Source organism: Diospyros lotus, chromosome 9, assembly GCF_014633365.1.
Source record: "Diospyros lotus cultivar Yz01 chromosome 9, ASM1463336v1, whole genome shotgun sequence".
In the NCBI taxonomy this organism is placed as follows: Eukaryota; Viridiplantae; Streptophyta; class Magnoliopsida; order Ericales; family Ebenaceae; genus Diospyros; species Diospyros lotus.
Window position 1 is genome coordinate 14607210 of NC_068346.1, and position 21177 is coordinate 14628386.

Below are 21177 nucleotides of genomic sequence, written 5' to 3' on the forward strand. Positions count from 1 at the left end.
TTCAAGTTGGTCAGTGCTTCCTGGCATGACTCTATTTTCGTTATTTTTTTCTGTTCTTTTTTTTTTTCTTGAAGATGGTTGATATTTTAGTTTCATCGAAACTTTCCACAATTAAGGTTTAATACGTGTGATTAAGAAATAGTATGGTTAAGAGTCAAATAATCTTCTAATATTTTCTTATCTGGTTTTCAAGTCTCTGTTGTCTTTTAGTATAATCCTTGTACATTCTTAGAGGGATGTTCCAAAATTATTGTAAGTATCTCAGAAAGGTCATGTAATGGCAATAATTTGTTCCCCTATGAACTCTTGAGCTGAATTTAGATTGTTATGCTTGTCTTTAATTTTGCTACGTTCCAATCCAATTTGGCATCATACATGCATGGTTTTCACTTAATTAATCTTTTTGTGTAATTATTTATTATTTTTGTGGTGTTTGTTGTGTTATTGTTATTTGTTCATTCAGTTTGACTAATATGCACATAAATACGATTTTCTACACAAAAATTTAAAATACATAGCCTTAAGTGCCAAATGTCTAACAATATTCTTTTCCGATGACTAGTACATTTAAAAATACCACACATACACAGACTCGATAGTGTGAGTCTAGAACACAAGACCGGTGACCCATTCATTTATGTAGAATGCAAGTTGCACCAGTTCAACAAACTTAACAAAGCAAAATAGGGTTTACAACTTGGACTCGTTTATTCTTATGGATCTATCACCAAAGTGGACCAGCTATATAGCCTAGAGATCAGGGCAACAACTGGACTCGTTTATTCTTATGGATCCATCACCAAAGTGCACAAACTATATAGCCTAGAGATCAGGGCAACAACTATAGGTAATGAAGCTCTTCATAACTTTGCCACAAATAAGGCATTTAACCTTTTTAGGGGTGCTCCCTATGTTAGCAACAACGGCCAAGCTGTAGCAATCATGATAGCTTTCATAGGTCTTACCCTCTTTAATCTTCTGAATGAGTGCATCAACAAAACCAACTTGTTTGTTGAGTGCTGCCCATGTAGTGTAGTTTTTCAATAGATTTAGAATGGTTTCATCCTGAGCTTTGGCCATCTTAGGGCTTGAACCACGACAAATTGCAGCCCATCCTCCAGCGCTTGCATCAAAGCTCAGAAGTGTCACGATGTTTTCCATTGTCATATCATCTACAATAGACTTACCACTTTCCACCCTAGTTTGCCATATGCTTTGCAGGGTGGCCCAAAATGACGACATGTACTTTTTTTCTGTAAATCGAAATATAATATTGAAATTGGGGTTTTTTTGTTCGAAAATCTTCTGGTGTGTTTTCCAGCTCAAATTGCTTTTTCCAACGTACATCATGACGAATTCTATGTTAGCATCCTTTACAACGTTGCAAGCATATTCTACAAATTCCTGAATCCACTTTGTGTCTTCACCTCCAAACAAGAAGATGTACTTTCGAGCATCAATCTGGAAACACGAATAACCTCCGTCATATTACCATATATAAGTATGTAATAATGATAAAAATATCACTATTAACTTATACTACATGTTAGGAAGATATGAAAATGACATTTTTCAAACGCAACTAATCATGCAGGGCAAATAGCTGCTGTTAAATGGCCAATTAAGTGAGAATATAGTCACATACCCATTCATTTATTGTTTCTCCCAAAGTATCTTGCAACAGTTGAATCATGGTCCCTTTCCAAAGTTGTTCATCTTCTTCCTTGATATTAGTCGATTCAGATGCAAAAACCGATTTTTCCCAAATCCAAAAGAGGTCGACGGCGCCAGATTTCACAAATTTTCCTTGTGGGTTTAGTACCACAAGCTGTGACCTGTCCTTGAACTTCCAAACCTCCTTGATGTACTTGATGACAGCTTTGCCAAGCTTGAAAGGCTCGTTAATGCAGTACCAGGGCATTGAATCTCGAGTTTTCTTGAAGTATTTTGCTATCTCCTCATTCCATGAAATTGATTCATCCATGATAGGAACCCACACGATCTCATATGGAGTCAATTTTCTTTCATATTTCTCAGAGAGAATAGAGATTTCGTCTTCGGAAAGCTGCTCTAGGTTTGAAAAGTATAGCAGCACATGTTTACCACTTAGCTTGTTCATTTCTTCCTGTGCACACAAAACAACCACCGCCAGTTCAATAATTACACATATAACAATTAGAAAAGAAGATAATAAAAACTTGAACACGATATAACAGTCGAGTTCCATAGCCATTGAGTTTTTTCCTTGCCATCTCAATCATGAAGATGAAAAGAGAGGATTTAAGGATGATAAGCAAGCTACAGTCAATAGATAGTTGAAGCAAACTTCAATAAGCTAAAACTCCATAGCCCACAATCATCATACAATCTGGGCTCAATAAACTCCCAGAAAAGGTTCATCATTGTAGGAGATACAAGTATTTGGGCTTATTAATTAGGGATTAAAATATATAGATCTCCCTACACCTGATCCAACAATAGAAGAGGCTTAGCAAAGATAAAGCAAACCTGCATCTTAGTAGAACAATTATAGATCATTGTCGCTTGACTCTCTTTCCAGAGTAGAGCTTTGAGGATTTCCATATTATTGGTGTATGTTCCCTTAAACTTACGGACAAGTCTCCCATAATCCTCAAGAACAATTATCTCCTCTGCAACATATATGACAACTTATTATTCGGTTTGTTCCATTATGAATCCATGCAATTTACAATACACGCTAAATAAGCAAAAATTGGTATTAAACGTTTGAGATAAAAATGACGTGTCTATCTTATATATATTTATTAAGAACAAATGAACAAGAAAATATGATAATTTTGTTGGATTTTCCAATTGATAAATTGGAGTTGGACTAACCAATGTACTTCTTCCAGCTTTCCATTTGGCTCCCTAGCTCCATGCGTACGCTCTTTAGCTCTATCGCTAGGCTAGAAAACACTTGAGCGTCCGTTGCTGTTGGTTCATACCTGATATTAAGGGATTATTTAATTGTGTAAACCAGTCCCTATTTTCAGAAATGTAATTAAAAAATTTATTCAAATATAAAAGTTTTTTAAATAAAAAACTCAAAATAGAGATTTTCTAAACATGATTCTTGAAATTAAACTGAACTTGGAATAGTTCTAAAACGATACTTATTTGGATATTTGAAAAACAAGGTTCTCCGGAAAATTTTGCCAAAATCATTTTCATCTCCTCTAACACAAGTTACGCGGAGAAAACTCTCTCTCTCTCTCTCTCTCTCTCTCTCATGCATATGCTCCAATTTTCTATATTAAAAATTATTTTCCTGTGCTTTTAACATTGTACTTCTAATATTGAACGCTTTTTTCGCTTTTATAAAATTTTATTAAAGAATTAAAGATAGAAAACTAAAAGACACATTTTGCACATCTTAACCCTTGTCAGGCCAAGCTGTCGAAGATAAAGAATATTCATATATAAAATATTATTTGTATAAATAATTAGATAATCAAGAGGATAATTGAAAATGCTACTTTCTAACATTAAAGGCACCAATCGGGCTAAGTCCGGCCAGGTCAGATTTTATGATGAAGCTTGATGATTGATGATGAAATTCGATCTAATTTTATCATTGAATGAAGTCCAATTCGATCATCGAACTTGTACATTTCGTCAGTATATGTAATATATCCTAAATATATTAATTTCACAAAATGCTATATATAGAAAAAGGATATATTATTGCTCAATTAAGTTGGAGAAAACGTACTCATATCCCAAGGCCACAGTGCTCATCAGTAGTGATTCAGAAGCCACGGTACTTAAAATGCTCAAATACACAGCCTTTGCCAAATCATCTTCATAAGCATTGAAAATTGAAGTTAACATAGCGTTCTGAGATTGGAAGGTCCTGACGTCAACAATGTACTTGGTAAGATAGAGGATGGCCTTGACAACTTTCAGTGCCTCAGACTTGAATGTCGAATGGGTCTGTTTCGATTGATTTGGGGACAGTTGGAGGAAAGCCACAGATTTGACAAATGGGTCGTTCCTCTCATAAAGTTGGGAAACCAGTAAATATGAGCCATAGTTGGCGGCAAATGCGGCCAAGGTTATGACAGCCTTGGCTTCCCATGAGTAGCTTCCCAGTGATTGAAGAAGTACCAGGGCGACTTCCCTCGTGTTTGCAGTAGCCCCCGAACACTTGCAGGAGAGCTGCCACAACAGTTGACACATATAAACATCTCGAATCTGGAAACAACGCTGCCTTTCAAATAAAAAGCAGGAAAAAGTTCACCTTGTCAAATAATTGTTTCTTTTTTCCTTCAGTTAGTTCAAAAATTTCACTTCTATCATTTTACTTTTTTGCTCAGGCAGTTCTATGGCACATAAGTTTAATTGAGATTAAAAAATTCATATATCTGAATTCTGATGTTAGAGATAATTAAAAAATCTAAATTAGGTTAGTTTAAATTAAATTTATCAGTTTAAGTTTAGGATTAGATCAGTCTTATCTCTTGGATTAGGGTTAGATTTATCTTTGTTTCCTAGATTTATGTTTAGAGTTAAAATTAGGGTTAGTTTTGTTAGGTTTATTATTATATTGTATTTTAATCTATAATTTTTTTGTATATTATCCTTGTTATATACGCAAACCAATACAGTATCTACCTTTCATATTCTTCTAACATCTCGAAAGCTAGTGAGGAGCAAATTTAGAAATTCATGTAAGAGGAATCTGAAATTTTTTTTTAAGATGTAAAATTATATATCACAAATTTTATAGTGAGCTGTAATTTTTATTTTTACTAGCTTATTATTAAAAAATATTTTTTAATATAAAAAATTAATTTTAGTCATGAACCGCCCTGCGCTGAGTCCAAGGCAGCTCAAACATAGATCCGAAGTTATCCCATTTGGCAGAGAGAGCTAACTACTCTCCAGAATTTCTTTCACCCAGAATTGCCTTTGCGACCACACATGGCCTCTGTTCAACTTCCCTCACAATTGATTTGTGAGCTCACCTACTACCTTCCCCAATTTCGTACTAACAATGCTCGGTCTTGTTAGACCAAATTGGTGGGGGAGAATGGGCGGAAAGTCCTTCCTAGCTTTTGTGCTATTGTTGCCAGGGTTTGTTTGTTTGAGCTTCCTGTTTTGTTGGGTCCTCTAATGTGTTTGGGTCTTCTTGTTGCTGTTTAGTTGTCTGTTGGGCCCTAGCTTGCTACTTTTGTAGTTTTAGGTTCATTATTATATGTAGCCTCCTTTCATGTGGCCAAAGGTTAGACTCTGTGCGTTAACCCGAGCTCTTGTGCCTCTATACTTTGGTCTTTTTATGAGAAGCTTATGCAATGGATGTTTACAAGAAAATAAATAAATAAATAAAACTAACACACCTCACAAGAAACCTTTTTAATAGTTTCATGGATCCAGGGTTCCATCATTCTGCCGAGATCGCCTTGGGATGCCTTGCCATTGGATCCCTCGACCTGGGTTACATTCACAAACAGTTACATACATATATATATATATATATGAATATATAGCAGGAAAAAAAAGATTAAAAATGATTAATACTCGTCGAATGATATCCTCTACAGCATCAAGAAGAGGCTTGGCATCAAATTTCTTGGCATCCAGTGGCTTATGAGAGTCCAGGATTCTCTGCAACAGTGCTCCATCTACGTTCTCGGGGATCATTCTTACAGCTCCATTTGCAGTATCCATGCAATTAGGCTCAGTAGGGGGACTCTGATGAACAAATAGATAAAACAGGACGAGAAAGCACAGTAGGAACTAGGACGGACGGACGGAAGGAAGGAAGGTCTCTCTGTGGAGCCTATAACTTGGTAGCGTGCATTTGTCCTTGTCGATCGGTAATCCCTTTTTATAAATGAAACAAATCAATGAATACTACACTGCATGGTGCGGTCTGCGACATTTTAAAAATGGTTTAAGGATTAATGTTAGATCTCAGAGTGTGATAATTTTAATAATAATAATAATCGTTATAGATTGAAGATTGTCTATTATATGAACTTAAAATATAAAGGCTGGAAGAGGGTCCGGGAAAAAAAAGAAATTGCATCGGCCTTTTAAGATATTTTTTAAATTACATAAATTTCATTGAGAGTTGCCTGCCGCATAGAGGTTAATTAATTTGAATGTAGTTTACTATTGTTATATTTGACTATCAGCTGTTATGATTTCATAAAAAAACATGGAGTGTTCAGCCTATTTAGTCCCATCTTATTCAAACAAAGGTGGTTGAGCAATAATATTCTTTACAGCAACTTCTTATCAAAGCTAAAGGTAGAAGTTGCAAGAAGCCTCGTATAAGTGACCGTGACACCCATGCGTCATCCATATGCTTATGTTCGCATCCCTTAGAAATTTCTAGACTTTTGAGATGGCGTGTTGCTTTACATTTCCATAGGAATCAAACATGCACGTCTATCAATGCTTCATAAAATCATATACGACAATTCAACCCAAGGGTTTATAATCGAATTGAATTAATTAATATTTATACGAAATTTGAGGCTTTACAAACATGTAGGGGCTGAGTTGAATAAATTTTAGTATTTTAAATGCATGTTAAATATTTTGAAAATAGGATTAAAAAAATTCACAAAAACCTGAAACATTAGGAATTTATATATATATAACACAACCAAAACACAAACGCAAAACACGTTGTCTTCCTCTCTTTTGCTTTGGTCCCCCATTGGAATTAAAAAGAAATTAAGAATATTGTCTTTAGTTCTTTGCCTCCAATTTTTAATTGCTTTTTGTTTCAAGAATATTGTCTTTGGTTATTTGCCTCCAATTTTTAATTGCTTCTTGTTTCTATAAGATTGGGATATTTACCTTTTTATTGTTATATTTTTAAATCTTTTTTGTTTCTATAAGATTGGGCTGTTTGAAATGTCAAGCCACTTCTGTAGTACTCTTTGCATGTAATTCGTATGGGGGCGAAAGCAAGGATGGAAAAGTATGCTATATTCCATCATTTGAATTTATTTTTTATATGAAAAATTTATATAAAGATATATTTTCCTTAATAAAATTATTCCTTTATCAAATACTTCTCATGGTTTTTACTCAGCAAAAATTTGATAAAAGTAATTAAAATATATTATCGGAGTTAGTTTAGTGATGAGTAATAGTCTTAGTGAAATTAAGATCTTAATTTCTGTTCTTGTGAGTCACATTTACTCTTCTATTAAGTCTCAAGGAATATAATCTTATTAATTGAAAAAAATAATAAAACATAAGCAATACCTTTTAGTTAAATGGAGTTGAAATTAATCAAAATTAGCTCCCTAAACTCTATTAATAAATAATTAGCTTAAATTTCTTTCTAGTGAAGGCTAAGTTTGTATACTTAGGAAATTAATAATGCCCAACTTGTTTCTTTGTAATGAGAAGTTTGGTGGGCCTACTTTAAGTATTTTGTATGATTTCGATTTAATTTTTCATAACATATATGTGAAGTTTTTTCATCCTCAATTATTTTGGTAAAAGAAATAAATTTAGTCAAACCATAGAATTTTGGGGCCGATCACTATCCGATTTACGCAACAGTCGTACTATCTTATAGTTTCACTTAAGGTTGTCCTAGCAATGCTCAAGTGTGAACTTGTTTGAACTAGTTCTTCCTATAAAAGAAGAGTGGGGCCTAGTCTTCTAGTGAATCTTTTAACACTTAAGTTAGTCACTTTGTTTTTTGTTTTTTTTTTAAGTACAAGAGATATGCATAAATAGAAATAAAATGTCTGTACAAAACACAAACCAAGGCATACCCCAGTTTACATGATCACCTAAGTGAAGCATACACTCAAGATCAAAACAAGACTGTAGTTAAAAACATAGCAGAAGTAACAATGGAGCTACATAAATGGAAAGTAATGAACAGCTCCAGATCCAAAGGGGCTTTAATGCACGTCTTCCAGATGAACGTGAAGACCAGGGAAAAGTTGCGAACCTGAGGCAAGCATGGAAGAGCCACCTCGCTGGCAATGTGTACAAAGTGACAAACTAGGACCAGAAGAATGAATAAGTGTTACCAAGTGACCCCAGGACACATACTAGAACAAATTACACTCAGGGCCAACCATCAAAACATAGCCCAACTCAGGAGTTACAGTTTTATTATGGAGACACACAGGGGTTATGTCTGCTCCAAGTTACTAGGTATGTCAACGTATCTTTTGACTATGGAAACGCATAGGGGGTCTGCCCGCTCCAAGTTACTAAGTAGACGACCACTTGAGCAGGCAAAAATAAGAGGCTGCAACATTCTACATGACATCATGTACAAAGTAAAATCTAGGATCGAAGGATAGCATCAGTTTTGGTCACAAGAGTCTCTCAACTCCAAGGAACTCATTGACAGACCCCAGCAGTCCAACATCGTCAAGTCATATCTGGCAGTAGGGCCATCCACCGTTTAACTATGGAGACGCACAGGGGTTCTGCCCGCTCCAAGTTACTAAGTAGAATGGTACCTAAGCCAGGAGTGCTAGTTAGTAAGGACCCACCAGAAATATTGCAGTGCACGGCTCTATCTAGTATGGGAAAGCGGATGGTGACCAATTGTGCCCACATGGCACACTGTACTTGATGTGTGAGCTGGTCCGCAGACTGCTCGGAACCTCGCCAGCACCGGTTGTTGCGCTCACACCATAAAAAATATACCATCGCCTGTAAGACCAAACTATTAGCAACATGCCAAGGATTTTTACCTTTCCACCGAGCCGCCGCCCAAAGGACCCCAATATCCCATTGATGCCAAGGCCATGCAAATTTTTTTGAACGTCGAAAACATGACACCACCTGCCTAGAATAGGAACATTCAAAGAATAGATGGTTGTGTCTCTCAAAATCTGCTCTGCAAAAAAACATCTATTGGGAAATGGAAGAAACAGGTTAACACGATCAAGAGTATATAATCGTTCCCTAACTGCTAACCAGAGAATAAATGAATGCGCAGGGACTCCATACCCAAACCAAACCAACCGATGCCATGGGACTCATTCCCGTTGTTCTAACGAACCATGTAATACCAACCTAATAGAGAAGGTACCATCTGGGACCAGGGTCCTAACCAGCACATCACTACTCCCAACCCTATGGGGCCTCGGCATCCGGTGCCGGATAAGCTCTAGAGATGGACATGTCCAGTCCGACAACCACTCCCACCTACCATCTATAATGATGTTAGAGACACGGGTCGTAATAGGGATATTAAGCCGATGGAGGAGCTGACAGGAGAAACGTTCGACAAGGATCCTAAGGGGGTCCCACTTATCATACCATAGAAAAACACGACTGTCGTCCCCCACCTTCCACCCAAACATATCTTTGACCACACGCCAGACATATAAGAGCTTCCTTCGGTGCCAGGGGCAAGAATGTGGCACTGGGAGCATCCATAAGCACTTGTTCTTGATCCGAAAGGTGTGGATCCATTTTACCCACAAGGACTCGCTCTCACCTGACAAGAGCTTCCAAATTATCTTTATCAACATTGCCTTGTTCCACAAAAAAAAAAAGGTTTTAATCCAAGACCTCCTTGCTCCTTAGGACAACACATATCACACCACGCGACCTTAGCTTTGTGGGAATCCTCATCTGACCCACTCCAAAGGAAATTCTTGATGATGCCCTCTAACTCCTTAATCACCCACTTGGGCAACAAGAAGACAGACGCCCAATACAAGTATATCGTGGCAAGAACCGAATGAGCCAACTGAAGTCTACCCCCAAAAGATAAAGACTAACTATGAGCACACCCGACTCCTCACTTTATCCAAGATGGGCTTACAATCCCGTAGACTAGCTTCGTCAATAATAGGGGGACCCCTAGGTACCTCATGGGGAGTTGACCTTTGTGGAATGCTGAAGCAAGGTGCAAACTCTCTCTCAAGGACTCATCCTAACAAGACACAAAGCAATCACTTTTCGCGGGATTAATGTGCAAACCAGGCAACAAAGCAAATTTTCCTAAGCACTCCTTGAGGACTCTAATGGAAGCAACGTCTCCGTGAAAGAATAATAAAAGGTCATCAGCAAACATGAGCATCACCGTCTGGACGTGTCGGCTAACGATACCTTGCAACACTTGCATGACCAACACAAACAGATGAGGTGAAAGTGGGTCTCCCTGCCTCAGGCCCCTACCTCCCCGAAAAAACCCATGCAGTTAGCCATTAATCTTGACTAAAAAGTGAGGGGTGGGGACACATTCACAAATCCAACCACAGAATCTAGGCAAGAAGTTCATCAGTTGAAGGATAGCTAATAGGAAATCCCATTCAACAGAGTCATAAGCTGATGACCCCTTCACTACTTTGTTAGGAAACAACATAGTAGTGATGCAATAAATATCGTATATGGCTCTTAAGAGACTGTACCTTTATATAGGCAAGTTGAAGGGGTCAATATAGGCCAAGATGATATCACGTGAACAGTTTGATTTGATCCTTTAGATGAATCGGGTGAACAGTTTGATTTGATCCTCTAGATGAATTGGGTAAGCTAGCTATAGGCCTGGCCTTGTACTTAGGCTCTCCTTTATACTCCTTGCTTGGATAACCTTAGGGTGGGTTTTTAAGTAGGTCCAACTCTTTAGTCCTCAATTTTGTTAGGGGCCTTAGATTAAATTTGGGTTGTTATGGGATAGAGTTTTGCCCATAAGAACTAAAGATCGCATCGCCACTTGCCCCCTTACTAATTGGTATAATTTTTAAAGGTTAGGCTATGGAGTAATGTAAGAGGTCTTTTCAACTTTAACTAACACATCCTTAGCGGTGAATGCTAAGAATTGTGAGGTCTTTTTAGGCTTTAACTAGCACACCCTTAGCATTCGATGCTAAGAATGGTGAGATCTATAGCTTCTGATTAGCACATCCTTAGCATTAATGCTTTACTAAACCCATTAGCTAGAATCTTCCAATTGGAGGAGGGAGGTCATTTCTCCTCCTTTTGCTCCAAAGTGAAGATAAATAAGGGGTTGCCACATTACTAGTTTAAAGGGGTGAGCGATGATTAGCCTTCTTGTTAGTGTAGTATGTGCTAATGCTAGATTTAGATGATATTTAGTGGCCGTGTAATAAATAAATTTGTTGTATCTTTATATATATTAATAAAAGGAAATTTTATTTTCATTCATAAACTCTCCAATTTGTTATATATATGAATGAGTCCTTAAATCTCCTATTTGAGAATCTTATTCTTAAGGTGTTAAAAATGTGTGACAAGATTCTATGATGATAGAATTTCTTAAATAATTCATGGTCTTTTACACTACAAGAATTTTGTGTTTTAGCGACGGAAATATTCCATCGCTAAAGCCAAAAATCCGTTGCTAAATCAATTTAGCCACAGATTATCGACGAACTTTATCTATCGCTAAAGTCTTTGTTACTAAATTTTTTTGGCGATGGATTTGTCGCCAATTTAGCTATGGGTTAGAGATGAAAATATTTCCATTGTTAAATGTAATTTTTTAAATTTAGCAACAAAAATTTATTTCATTGCTACTACTATAATTTTTTTAAATTTCTCTACGGAATTTTTCATTGCTAAAATATATTAAAAAATAAAAAATTAAAAAATATTTTAGCAACGAAAAATTTTCGTCACTAAAAAAATTAAAAAAATGAATAAAAAAATTAAAAATATTTTATTAAAAATTTAAAAAATAAATAAAAATTTTTAAAAATTATATTTTTAGCAATGGAATGGCATCGCTAAAATAAATACATTTTTATTTTTTAAAATATAATTAATTAGTAAATTAACCTTGATATGCCCTATAAACTTGGAGAATCACAAGACCTAAAAGAGTCACGAGACATGGACATGAAGCCCAAAGGCCCAACGAGTTGTAGGAGATCAAGGAAACAAGCCGAAGGAGCAAGAGGTCAAGCCGAGACCAAGTGGCGAGGACCTACTCGGTTATGCCAAGTGGGTACGACACTGATTTAGTTTTTAGGGCATAACTCTCTCATACGAGCTCTAATTGAGATGATTCAAAGTCCTATGGAAAGATAAGAGAATTATCTACAATTTTTATGTTTTGAGTTTTCAGATATTTAGGATTCATCAAGGCTGAAATTGGGCTCTAAGTTGATGCACCTGCACTATTAAGGCTCAGAGTCAAGTATTGGAGCGGAGATGGATCCGAACCAAGACAAAAGGTAAAAGAGGCCCTCAAATCCAAGAGAATGAAGACCTACTCGGCCATGACCGAGTGGGGGGTCACTCGGTCATGACCAAGTGGGCGGGTGACCAATTTCCCCTCACTTTTCATGACCCACTCGGTTATGCCGAGTGGGTACGACACTACTTTCGTTTTTTAGCCACAACTTTCTCATACGAGCTCTGATTGAGCTGATTCAAATCCTATGGAAAGATAAGAGAATTATCTACAACTTTCATGTTTTAAGATTTGAGATATTATAGCTTAATAAAGGTTTAAATTGGGCATGAAGTTAAAATATAGGAACCACTCAAAACCAAACCAAGGAAAATGGCAAAAGAAGGCATGACCAAGTGGCCCCCCACTCGGTCATGACTGAATGGCCCCCAACTTGGTCATGACCGAGTGGTTCCCCACTTGGTCATGGTCGAGTGGCCCCCCACTCAGTCATGGTCGAGTAGGCTTGGCCAATCTCTCCTCTTTTCCCTCTCAGATGGGCCGCAAAATCATCGAAACAGGCCGCGAGATTCTCGCCTCGATTATCGCACGTCTCCTCTCTCTCCTCCTCTATAAATAGGAGACCATGCCTTCATCACAAGGTACACACTCTTGGGTCCCTCAACACAATTCCATACTTTTGGCTCTCAAGAACTAACTTAGGCATCAGAGGGTTTGCGTAGGGACCCCTATCCGCGCCCTAACGTTGCTCTCATTTTGTAAGCCACTCGGTTATGAGGCCACTTGGTTATGAAGGTCACTAGGTTATGAGGGCCACTCGGTTATGAAGGTCACTCGGTTATGAGGCCACTCGATTATGACGTCACTCGGTTATGAGGCCACTCGATTATGAGGCCATTCGGTTATCGAAGGTCATTCGGTTATCTTGGGTCACCAGATCATCAGACCCTCAACGCGCCTTGGTCACGAGACCCTCAGCTCACCTTGGTCACGAGACCCTTAGCTCACCTTGGTGATGAGACCCTCAGCGCGCCTTGGTCACAAGACCCTCAGCTCGCCTTGGTCACGAGACCCTCAGCTCGCCTTGGTCACGAGACCCTCAGCTCACCTTGGTCACGAGACCTTTAGTGCGCCTTGGTGACGAGACCCTCAGCGCGCCTTGGTGACGAGACCCTCAACGCACGTGCACGTTGGAGACGAGATTGTACTCTCATGGCACCTTGGTGACAAGACTCTCGGGACACTTGACTCTCAAAACCCTCAAGACTTGCAAGTCTCTAGAAACTCCCATGGTCAACCACGCACCTTACATTCTCCCACGTAAAAAAAAAAGATTGTTGTATTTTGGCAACAAGAATTGGCGCCGTCTGTGGGAAACGTAAGATAAAAAGTTAACTTAAGAATGGCAAACACCCGTGGACACCGACGAACTCTCTCTCAAGACGTAAAAACACGCCTACCACCACGAAACTCTCAACAACAGGGAGCACCTCCCATTATTCCTGATTCTCACCCACAAGGAGCACCTCCGCCCTTCATAATGCTTAACCCCAAGGAGGTGATCGCTCCGTTTCCATGAGCCAGCAAGTAGGGAACCAATCAGTCCCACCTCCACTTAACATCGGCTCAAGGCCACTTCCCCTTGATCAAGCTGGGACTTCACGACAGCCACAGCATACAGTCCCGTGCGAAGAGTATGAAGCATTGAGACAGCAACAAGTTGAGGGCATGTAGGCACTTCGAGACATGGTTGGTATACTCTAAGATATGATGCCAGGAGGGACGTTACCCGATACCTTGAAAAAGTTTATGCCACCGCCTGAGCCTTAGCTCGAGGTGGGAGCTGATTCCTATCAGGAGGCCACTCCCAATTCTAATTCTTGATCTACTTCTCGTCAGGAGGATAGGTCACCACCACCAAGGAAGAATCCTCGCACCATGCCTTGAAGAAATGAGAGCCCACGAAAGGAAAACCGGGCTAAAATCCCCCAAAGGCGAAGATACCATGAAACTGGAACCAGCACGCCAACAAGACATGATAACCAAACAACAACAAGTATACGGGATGACATGAAATGGGTAGTCAAAAAAGTACTTGAATGACAGAAATTGATCCTAGCCATGGAGGAGCAACAACGCAGAAAATGTCCGTTTACTACAGATTTATTGGAGAAGCCACTGCCTAGAAAATTCAAGATGCCTCAAATCACTCCCTATTTCGGTAAGGATGATCCCTATGATCACATTCAAAACTATGAGTTGTTGATGATATTGCACGGATTGGATGATGACATAATGTGCTGAGCCTTCTCCTTAACTCTGTCAGGGCATGCCCAAACATGGTTCAACAGTTTACCTGAGGCCTCTATCTCTTCATTCGGTCAGCTCAGAACAGAATTTTTTAAGGCATTTATGATTAATAGTCGAAGAAAAAAGGACGCCACATACTTGCTCAATATTCGACAAGGTAACAAAGAAACTCTGCGTCAGTATGTAGATAGATTTCGGAATGCCACCCTCGAAGTTCATGATTTACCAATTGCAATGGCAATGTCTGCTATGTTACAAGGAACACGATTAACTTCCCTACAAGAATCATTATCTTTGGATCCACCAACATCCCTAACAGATTTGTTTGCTATAGCAAATAAATACGTGCACCATATGGAAGTTATGAGAGTTGTAGGTGGGAATGAGGACAGAGAGCGAAAAGAAAGGAATGTGATGTTGAAGAAGACTCCAGACAGGTTAGGGGATCACATATACCTTGACCCCAGTTCCACCATTACACAAGACTTCTTCAACCTCAATCGACCATACTTACAGCCATCGATGGATCAGGTCTCATTAAACTCCCGAAAAAGGTTGACCATCCCATGGGGAAGAATAAAGAAGAATATTGCAGGTATCATAGAACTCGTGGACATTCCACTGACCAATGCCGGGAGTTGAGAGATGGGATTGAGATGCTAGTTCGTGAGGGACATCTTCGAAGGTATGTACAGGTTAAAGACAGGGAGCCTTGAAGAGGAGAAGATAGACAGGAAGAATGGGAGAGATCAAATCAGAGACGTCAAGAAAGAGAAAGGGATTATGTAGAGAATCCACCCTAGACAATGAACCAGTCATGAGCCCATACATGTCATCTCAGGTGATGAAACTATGGCAAGGGACTCCTCCTATTCCACCAAGACAAGCCACGAAAGGACATGCCCTTAGGACAAGGCAGTTAGCCAACTCAAGCCCGTTGCCCCGCTCACGGCCCAGCAACGAGGGAAGAATAAACTCAAGCCCGTTACCACACTCATAGCCCGGCAACGAAGGAAAAATAAATTCAAGCCCGTTGCCCCACTCATGGCCCGGCAACGAGGGAAAAATAAACTCAAGCCCATTGTCTCGCTCAGAGCCCGGCAATGAGGTAAAAGTATAATCTAGCATGTTACCCCGTTCACGGCCTGACAATGAGGTAAAAGTACATTCAAGCCTGTTGTCCCGCTTATAGCCCAGTAACGAGGTAAAAGTACATTCAAACCCATTGTCCCGCTCACAGCCCGGCAATGAGGTAAAAGTATATTCAAGCCCGTTGCCCGGCTCACGGCTCGACAATGAGGGAAAAATATAGTCAAGCCCATTGCCCCGCTCACAGCTCGACAATGAGGTAAAAGTACATTCAAGTCCGTTGTCCTGCTTATAGCTCAGCAACGAAGTAAAAGTACATTCAAACCCATTGCCCTGCTCATAGCCCGGCAATGAGGTAAAAGTATAATCAGTCTAGCCCGTTGCCCTACTTACAGCCCAACAATGAGGTAAAAGTACATTCAAGCCCGTTATCCTGCTTATAACCCGACAATGAGGTAAAAGTACATTCAAACCCATTGCCCCGCTCACGGCCCGACAATGAGGTAAAAGTACATTCAAGCCCGTTGCCTAGCTCACGGCTCAACAACGAGGGAAAAATACAGTCAATCCCATTGTCCCGCTCACGGCCCGGTAATGAGGTAAAAGTACATTCAAGCCCGTTGTCCCGCTTATAGCCCAGAATGAGGTAAAAGTACATTCAAACCCGTTATCCTACTTATGGCCCGATAATGAGGGAAAAAAACCAACGCAACCCCGTTGTCCTGCTTATGGCCCGACAATAGGAGGAAAAAATAAATTCAAACCCGTTGCCCTACTCACAGCCCGACAACGAGGGAAAAATGAACTCAAGCCCATTGTCCTGCCCACAGCCCGACAACGAAGGAAAAATGAACTCAAGCACATTATCTTACTCACCACCCGACAACAAGTGAAAAGAAAGTGCAAACCTATTGTCCTACACACAACACCAAAACTGGGAGCAGAATCAAACTCATTGTTTGGTCCACAGTTCAATATCTATGGAAAGCGAACTTACTAGTATATCTACCTCATACTTCTGCAAAAGAATTGAAAATCACTAGAGCTCAGAAATTTAAAAGCACGGTGTGCAAACAAGCTCGAGAGGATGTGTAGAAGATGAAGCAGCTAAAAGAGAAGTAATGTTCAAAAGTTTACAGGACAAGATACTCTTTCACCTGAAGCTCCCGGCTAAAAGAGTAGGGAGCAATTGATATGTCCTGCAAACTTGGAGAATCACAAGACCTAAAAGAGTCGCGAGACATGGACATGAAGCCTAAAGGCCCAACAGGTTGTAGGAGATCAAGGAAACAAGCCGAAGGAGCAAGAGGTCGAGCCGAGACCAAGTGGGGAGGACCCACTCCGTTATGCCAAGTGGGTATGACACTGCTTTGGTTTTTTGGGCATAATTCTCTCACACAAGTTTCGATTGATCTGATTCAAAATCCTATAGAAAGATAAGAGAATTATCTAAAACTTTTATGTTTTTAGTTTTAAGAGATTCAAGCTTCATCAAGGCTGAAATTTGGCTCTAAGTTGATGCACTTGCACTATTAAGGCTCAGAGTCAAGTATTGGAGTGGAGATGGATCTAAACCAAGACAAAAGGCAAAAGAGGCCCTAAAATCCAAGGGAATGAAGACCCACTCGGCCATGACCTAGTGGGGGGTCACTTGGTCATGACCAAGTGGGCGGGTGACCAATTTCCCCTCACTTTTCATGACCCACTCGGCATAACTGAGTGGGTACAACACTGCTTTGATTTTTTGGCCATAACTTTCTTATATGAGATCTGATTGGGCTGATTCAAAGTCCTATGGAAATATAAGAGAATTATATACAACTTTTATGTTTTGAGATTTGAGAGCTTCGAGCTGAACAAAAGTGTAAATTAGGCATGAAATTGAGGTACGGGAACCACTCAAAACGGAACCAAGGAAAAGGGCAAAAGAAGGCACGACCGAGTGGCCCCCCACTCGGTCGTGGTCGAGTAGGATTGGGCCAATCTCTTCTCTTTTCCCTCTCGAATGGGCCGCAAAATCATCGAAACAAGCCCCGAGATTCTCGCCCTGATTGTCGCACGTCTCCTCTCTCTCCTCCGTTATAAATAGGAGACCATACCTTCATCACAAGGTACGCACTCTTGGGCCCCTCAACACAATTCCATACTTTTGGCTCTCAAGAACTAACTTAGGCATTTGAGGGTTTGCGCGGGAACCCCCACCCACGCCCTAATGTTGCTCTTGTTTTGCAAGCCACTCGGTTATGAAGCCACTCGGTTATGAAAGTCACTCGGTTATGAGGCCACTCGGTTATGACGTCACTCGGTTATGAGGTCACTCAGTTATGAGGCCACTCGGTTATCCACAGCCACTTGGCTATCCAAGGCCACTCAATTATCTTGGGCCACCAGATCATTAGACCCTCAGCGCGCCTTGGTCACGAGACCCTCAGCTGACCTTGGTCACGAGACCCTCAGCTCGCCTTGGTCACGAGACCCTCAGTGCACCTTGGTCACGAGACCCTCAGCGCACCTTGGTGCTGAGACCCTCAGTGCGCCTTTGTGATGAGACCCTTAGCGCGCCTTGGTCACGAGACCCTCAGAGCACGTGCACGTTGGAGACGAGATTCTACTCTCATCGCACGTTGGTGACAAGACTCTCGGGACACTTGACTCTCAAAACCCTCAAGACTCGCAAGTCTATAGAAACTCCCGTGGTCAACCACGCACCTTACATTCTCCCACATAAAAAAAAAAATAGATTGTTGTATTTTGGCAACAACAAACCTAATTATCAAACAATAGCATTTAAAAGGTGAAAAATAAGTTATTATCAAGAAAAAGAAGTGCATGACAAAAGAGACTAAATTGTAGAAAGTAAGGCAAACTTAAGGTGGAATGAGATGAATGCTATAATTCAAAACATGGAAAAAATTATTCCATGAGAGAAATGAAAAGCTGTAAAAGGACCAAAACTAATGGAGTTATGGTCGCGGAGTGAGGAGATAGCATAATCTTGCCAAAGCAATGCAACAACATTGGCACAAGTACAAGAAGAAAATAGGCAAACTCAAACCATAAATTTATTTCCAAGACAAAAAATACTCGCAGGCAAGCCACAAACATTATAATTTGTAAATCCAGCTATATATATACAACTATTAATATGTAAAAGAAAACAAATATATATAAAGAAAGAAGATCATGCTTCATTTTGATTTCAATCCTTAGAAACTTCAAACCTTATGGAAGTTAGTTAGCTGAAACCTTCTACAGATTCCCTACAGTTGGAACTTCACTAATCCTTGCTTAATTAACCATAAGCTCCTTAATTAAGCCTTTAATCCAACTTCCTCAATTTTAAACCAAAATTACTAATTTCCATATCATTAGAATCCTTTTTTTATGCCTAATAACATATTAAGAATGAAAATATTTATCTCTTAATTTAGTCCCCAAAAATTGATTATAAATTCAGTTGCTTACTTATGGTTTTCCACTTGCTTGGCTACCACCTTACATACTTTGTTTCAGCAAATATCTAAGAATAGCTCCTCATCTTTTGAAGTGTCATGCTGGGACCCTATTCCTACACTTAATTTATGGGTATCACAATTAACATGATCCTTAAATCGAATAAGATGCTTAATGCATGCCCATTTACAAGAATAAAGAAGGTTCAAAGTGATGAAAATTATAAGGGGGTTAAGTAAAAAATTATAAAGGGATCAAGTTAACTCATACTACGAAACTTTGGGAAGAATGTCTAAGCAAAGATTAAAAAGAAAAATCAAGGTCTCTGAAATCCAATTTAGTTTCAATCCTAGTAGGCCAACAATAGAACCTATCTAGTTACTGAGACACCTAGTTCAAAAGGTCTAGCGAAACAAACAAATTTGCTTATGGCGTGATAAGTGTTTCAATTGATTAATTTGTCCTAAAACTATTCTATTAAATAGCTATATTAATATCACAAGCACAACAAGGGCTTGAAAATATAAGTTAACAAGGTAGAGTTAGTATGTTCCTAATAATAAGTAATAAAAATACACAAACATAATTTCTTTGGAAAAGAAAACCATTTCAGGAAAAAATGACTGTAATTTTGAAAATATATGATTGCTAATAGTACTTGCACTATAAATGAATATTGTAAATGTAATCGCTTTTGCATATATTTCTATAACAATTTACTTTTACAACTATCGTAATACCTAAAAGCTAAGCAAGATGAATAAATTCTTCTTTTGTATAATTACTGTAGTCTCAACGAGCACGTTGCAAAAACAAATCCCATACCTTCCTAAAGCACTGAACTTCCATTAAATAGTTTGCGTGTGTTTTCCTAATGCTTGTTCAACAGATAAAACTTACGAGGCATAAAAAATGGTAGGTGTTGTCTTTTTCTTCGAGGCCTTATTGTTTGCTGCTGGTGGAGCTGGATATGGATTTCCTGGAGCTAAAACAATGGAAGATGCCTAGATTATCCAAGCATTACGTAGTCATTGACATAATAACATGATTACTTGAACAGATATATTACCACCCAATCTAAATGCAAAACGAGAAATGCCCGTTAGGGCTTCAAATTGTACAAATGTAGAAATGGTAACATCGAAGGCATGCCTAACATGAAGGCTGGGATTCGGGGATAAATCCACCTCCATAAGTAATGGGATTGGTCGTGGCCTCAGGAGCAGGCTTCAAGATAGCGAGACTAGAGTCAATCTTTCTGGAGGGATAGCTCTGTTGCCATGCGAGAATCGAGCAAAAGAGCGAGAGTGATTTCCCGATGTTGGCGGGGGATTCTAGTAAGGCGTGGGAGTGGTCGTCCCTTAGGGCTTGATCGAGAGTTTTCTTCAAGTTGCGACGGCGGCGGTGGGGGATTCTGTGCACATAGTTTGCTTCAAGTTGTGGTGGTGGTGGGTGTAATACCCAAGAAACTTGGATTATTTAAGAATAAGTATTTTATTAGAAAAATGAAATTTTAGGGAAGATTGGTATCTAAATAGCCCAAAAAATTGACTGAATAGACTGCAAAGAGTGCCCTGGAGTCGAGATGTCTAAGGATGTGGTATTGACGAGAATTTTGAGGGTTGATTTATGGCATCGAAAGAAATTGGATTTGAGACAGTTTTTAGTACAACTAAAATACAACTATGATTTAGGCTAAAATACCGAGTTATAGTAGGGGACTCCCGGGAAGTCAATAGAAGCCTGAGAAGGGTTCGATTTTTCATAAAGAACAACCCTTAAGTGGTTTCAGGAAGAAACAAAAGGGTTTGAGGTCAAAATAAAGATTCGAGCCTAAGGTCAAAATGTCATCATTTCTGAATCTTTTGGGATGAGATGGAATTTTTAGAACTTGTGGGTAGTAATGGAATTCTTGAAAGTTCAAGGGCTTCAAGAAAATGGGCAAAGTGTAATTTGGGAAAAGGTAGGGGCCAAAATGCAAATTTGCCAAAATTTAAAGCTGCCATGGCCGACAGCTTCTGCCTATCTCCGACCAGGCGATTCCAACCACAGGGAGTCCAAGGAGGATGGTCAAGCATGCGTTAGGGACAAGTCTTGGCCGACCGAGCATGGGGGTGGCCGAAAAATTGAAGAAATCAACCACAGTTTGGTTGGCTAAGTTGCATCCTGCAATTGGGTTTTTTAGGCGTTTG

The 21177-nt window shown here is 39.4% G+C and overlaps 1 protein-coding gene across 1 annotated transcript; it reads right to left on the reverse strand.

Moving 5' to 3' along the window:
* Nucleotides 1-524: 524 nt before the first annotated feature.
* Nucleotides 525-5810, reverse strand: LOC127810300 (protein SIEVE ELEMENT OCCLUSION B-like). The gene is made up of 7 exons (XM_052349689.1): nt 5545-5810; nt 5364-5456; nt 3737-4182; nt 2860-2969; nt 2509-2651; nt 1646-2125; nt 525-1461 (listed from the first exon to the last, which is right to left on the reverse strand). The coding sequence occupies exons 1-7, from the start codon at nt 5692-5694 to the stop codon at nt 823-825; spliced, it is 2061 nt and encodes a 686-aa protein (XP_052205649.1). The 5' UTR covers nt 5695-5810; the 3' UTR covers nt 525-822.
* Nucleotides 5811-21177: the final 15367 nt, after the last annotated feature.

Bases quoted from the DNA above. Each gene is read 5' to 3' on its own strand.
- LOC127810300 (XM_052349689.1), bottom strand. From the start codon at position 5,694: ATGGATACTGCAAATGGAGCTGTAAGAATGATCCCCGAGAACGTAGAT. The intron at 4,183-5,363 runs GTGTGTTAGTTT...CTGTTGTGGCAG, and splicing joins TTAAAAAGGTTTCTTGTGAG to CTCTCCTGCAAGTGTTCGGG. The intron at 1,462-1,645 runs GTATGTGACTAT...TCGTGTTTCCAG, and splicing joins GAGAAACAATAAATGAATGG to ATTGATGCTCGAAAGTACAT.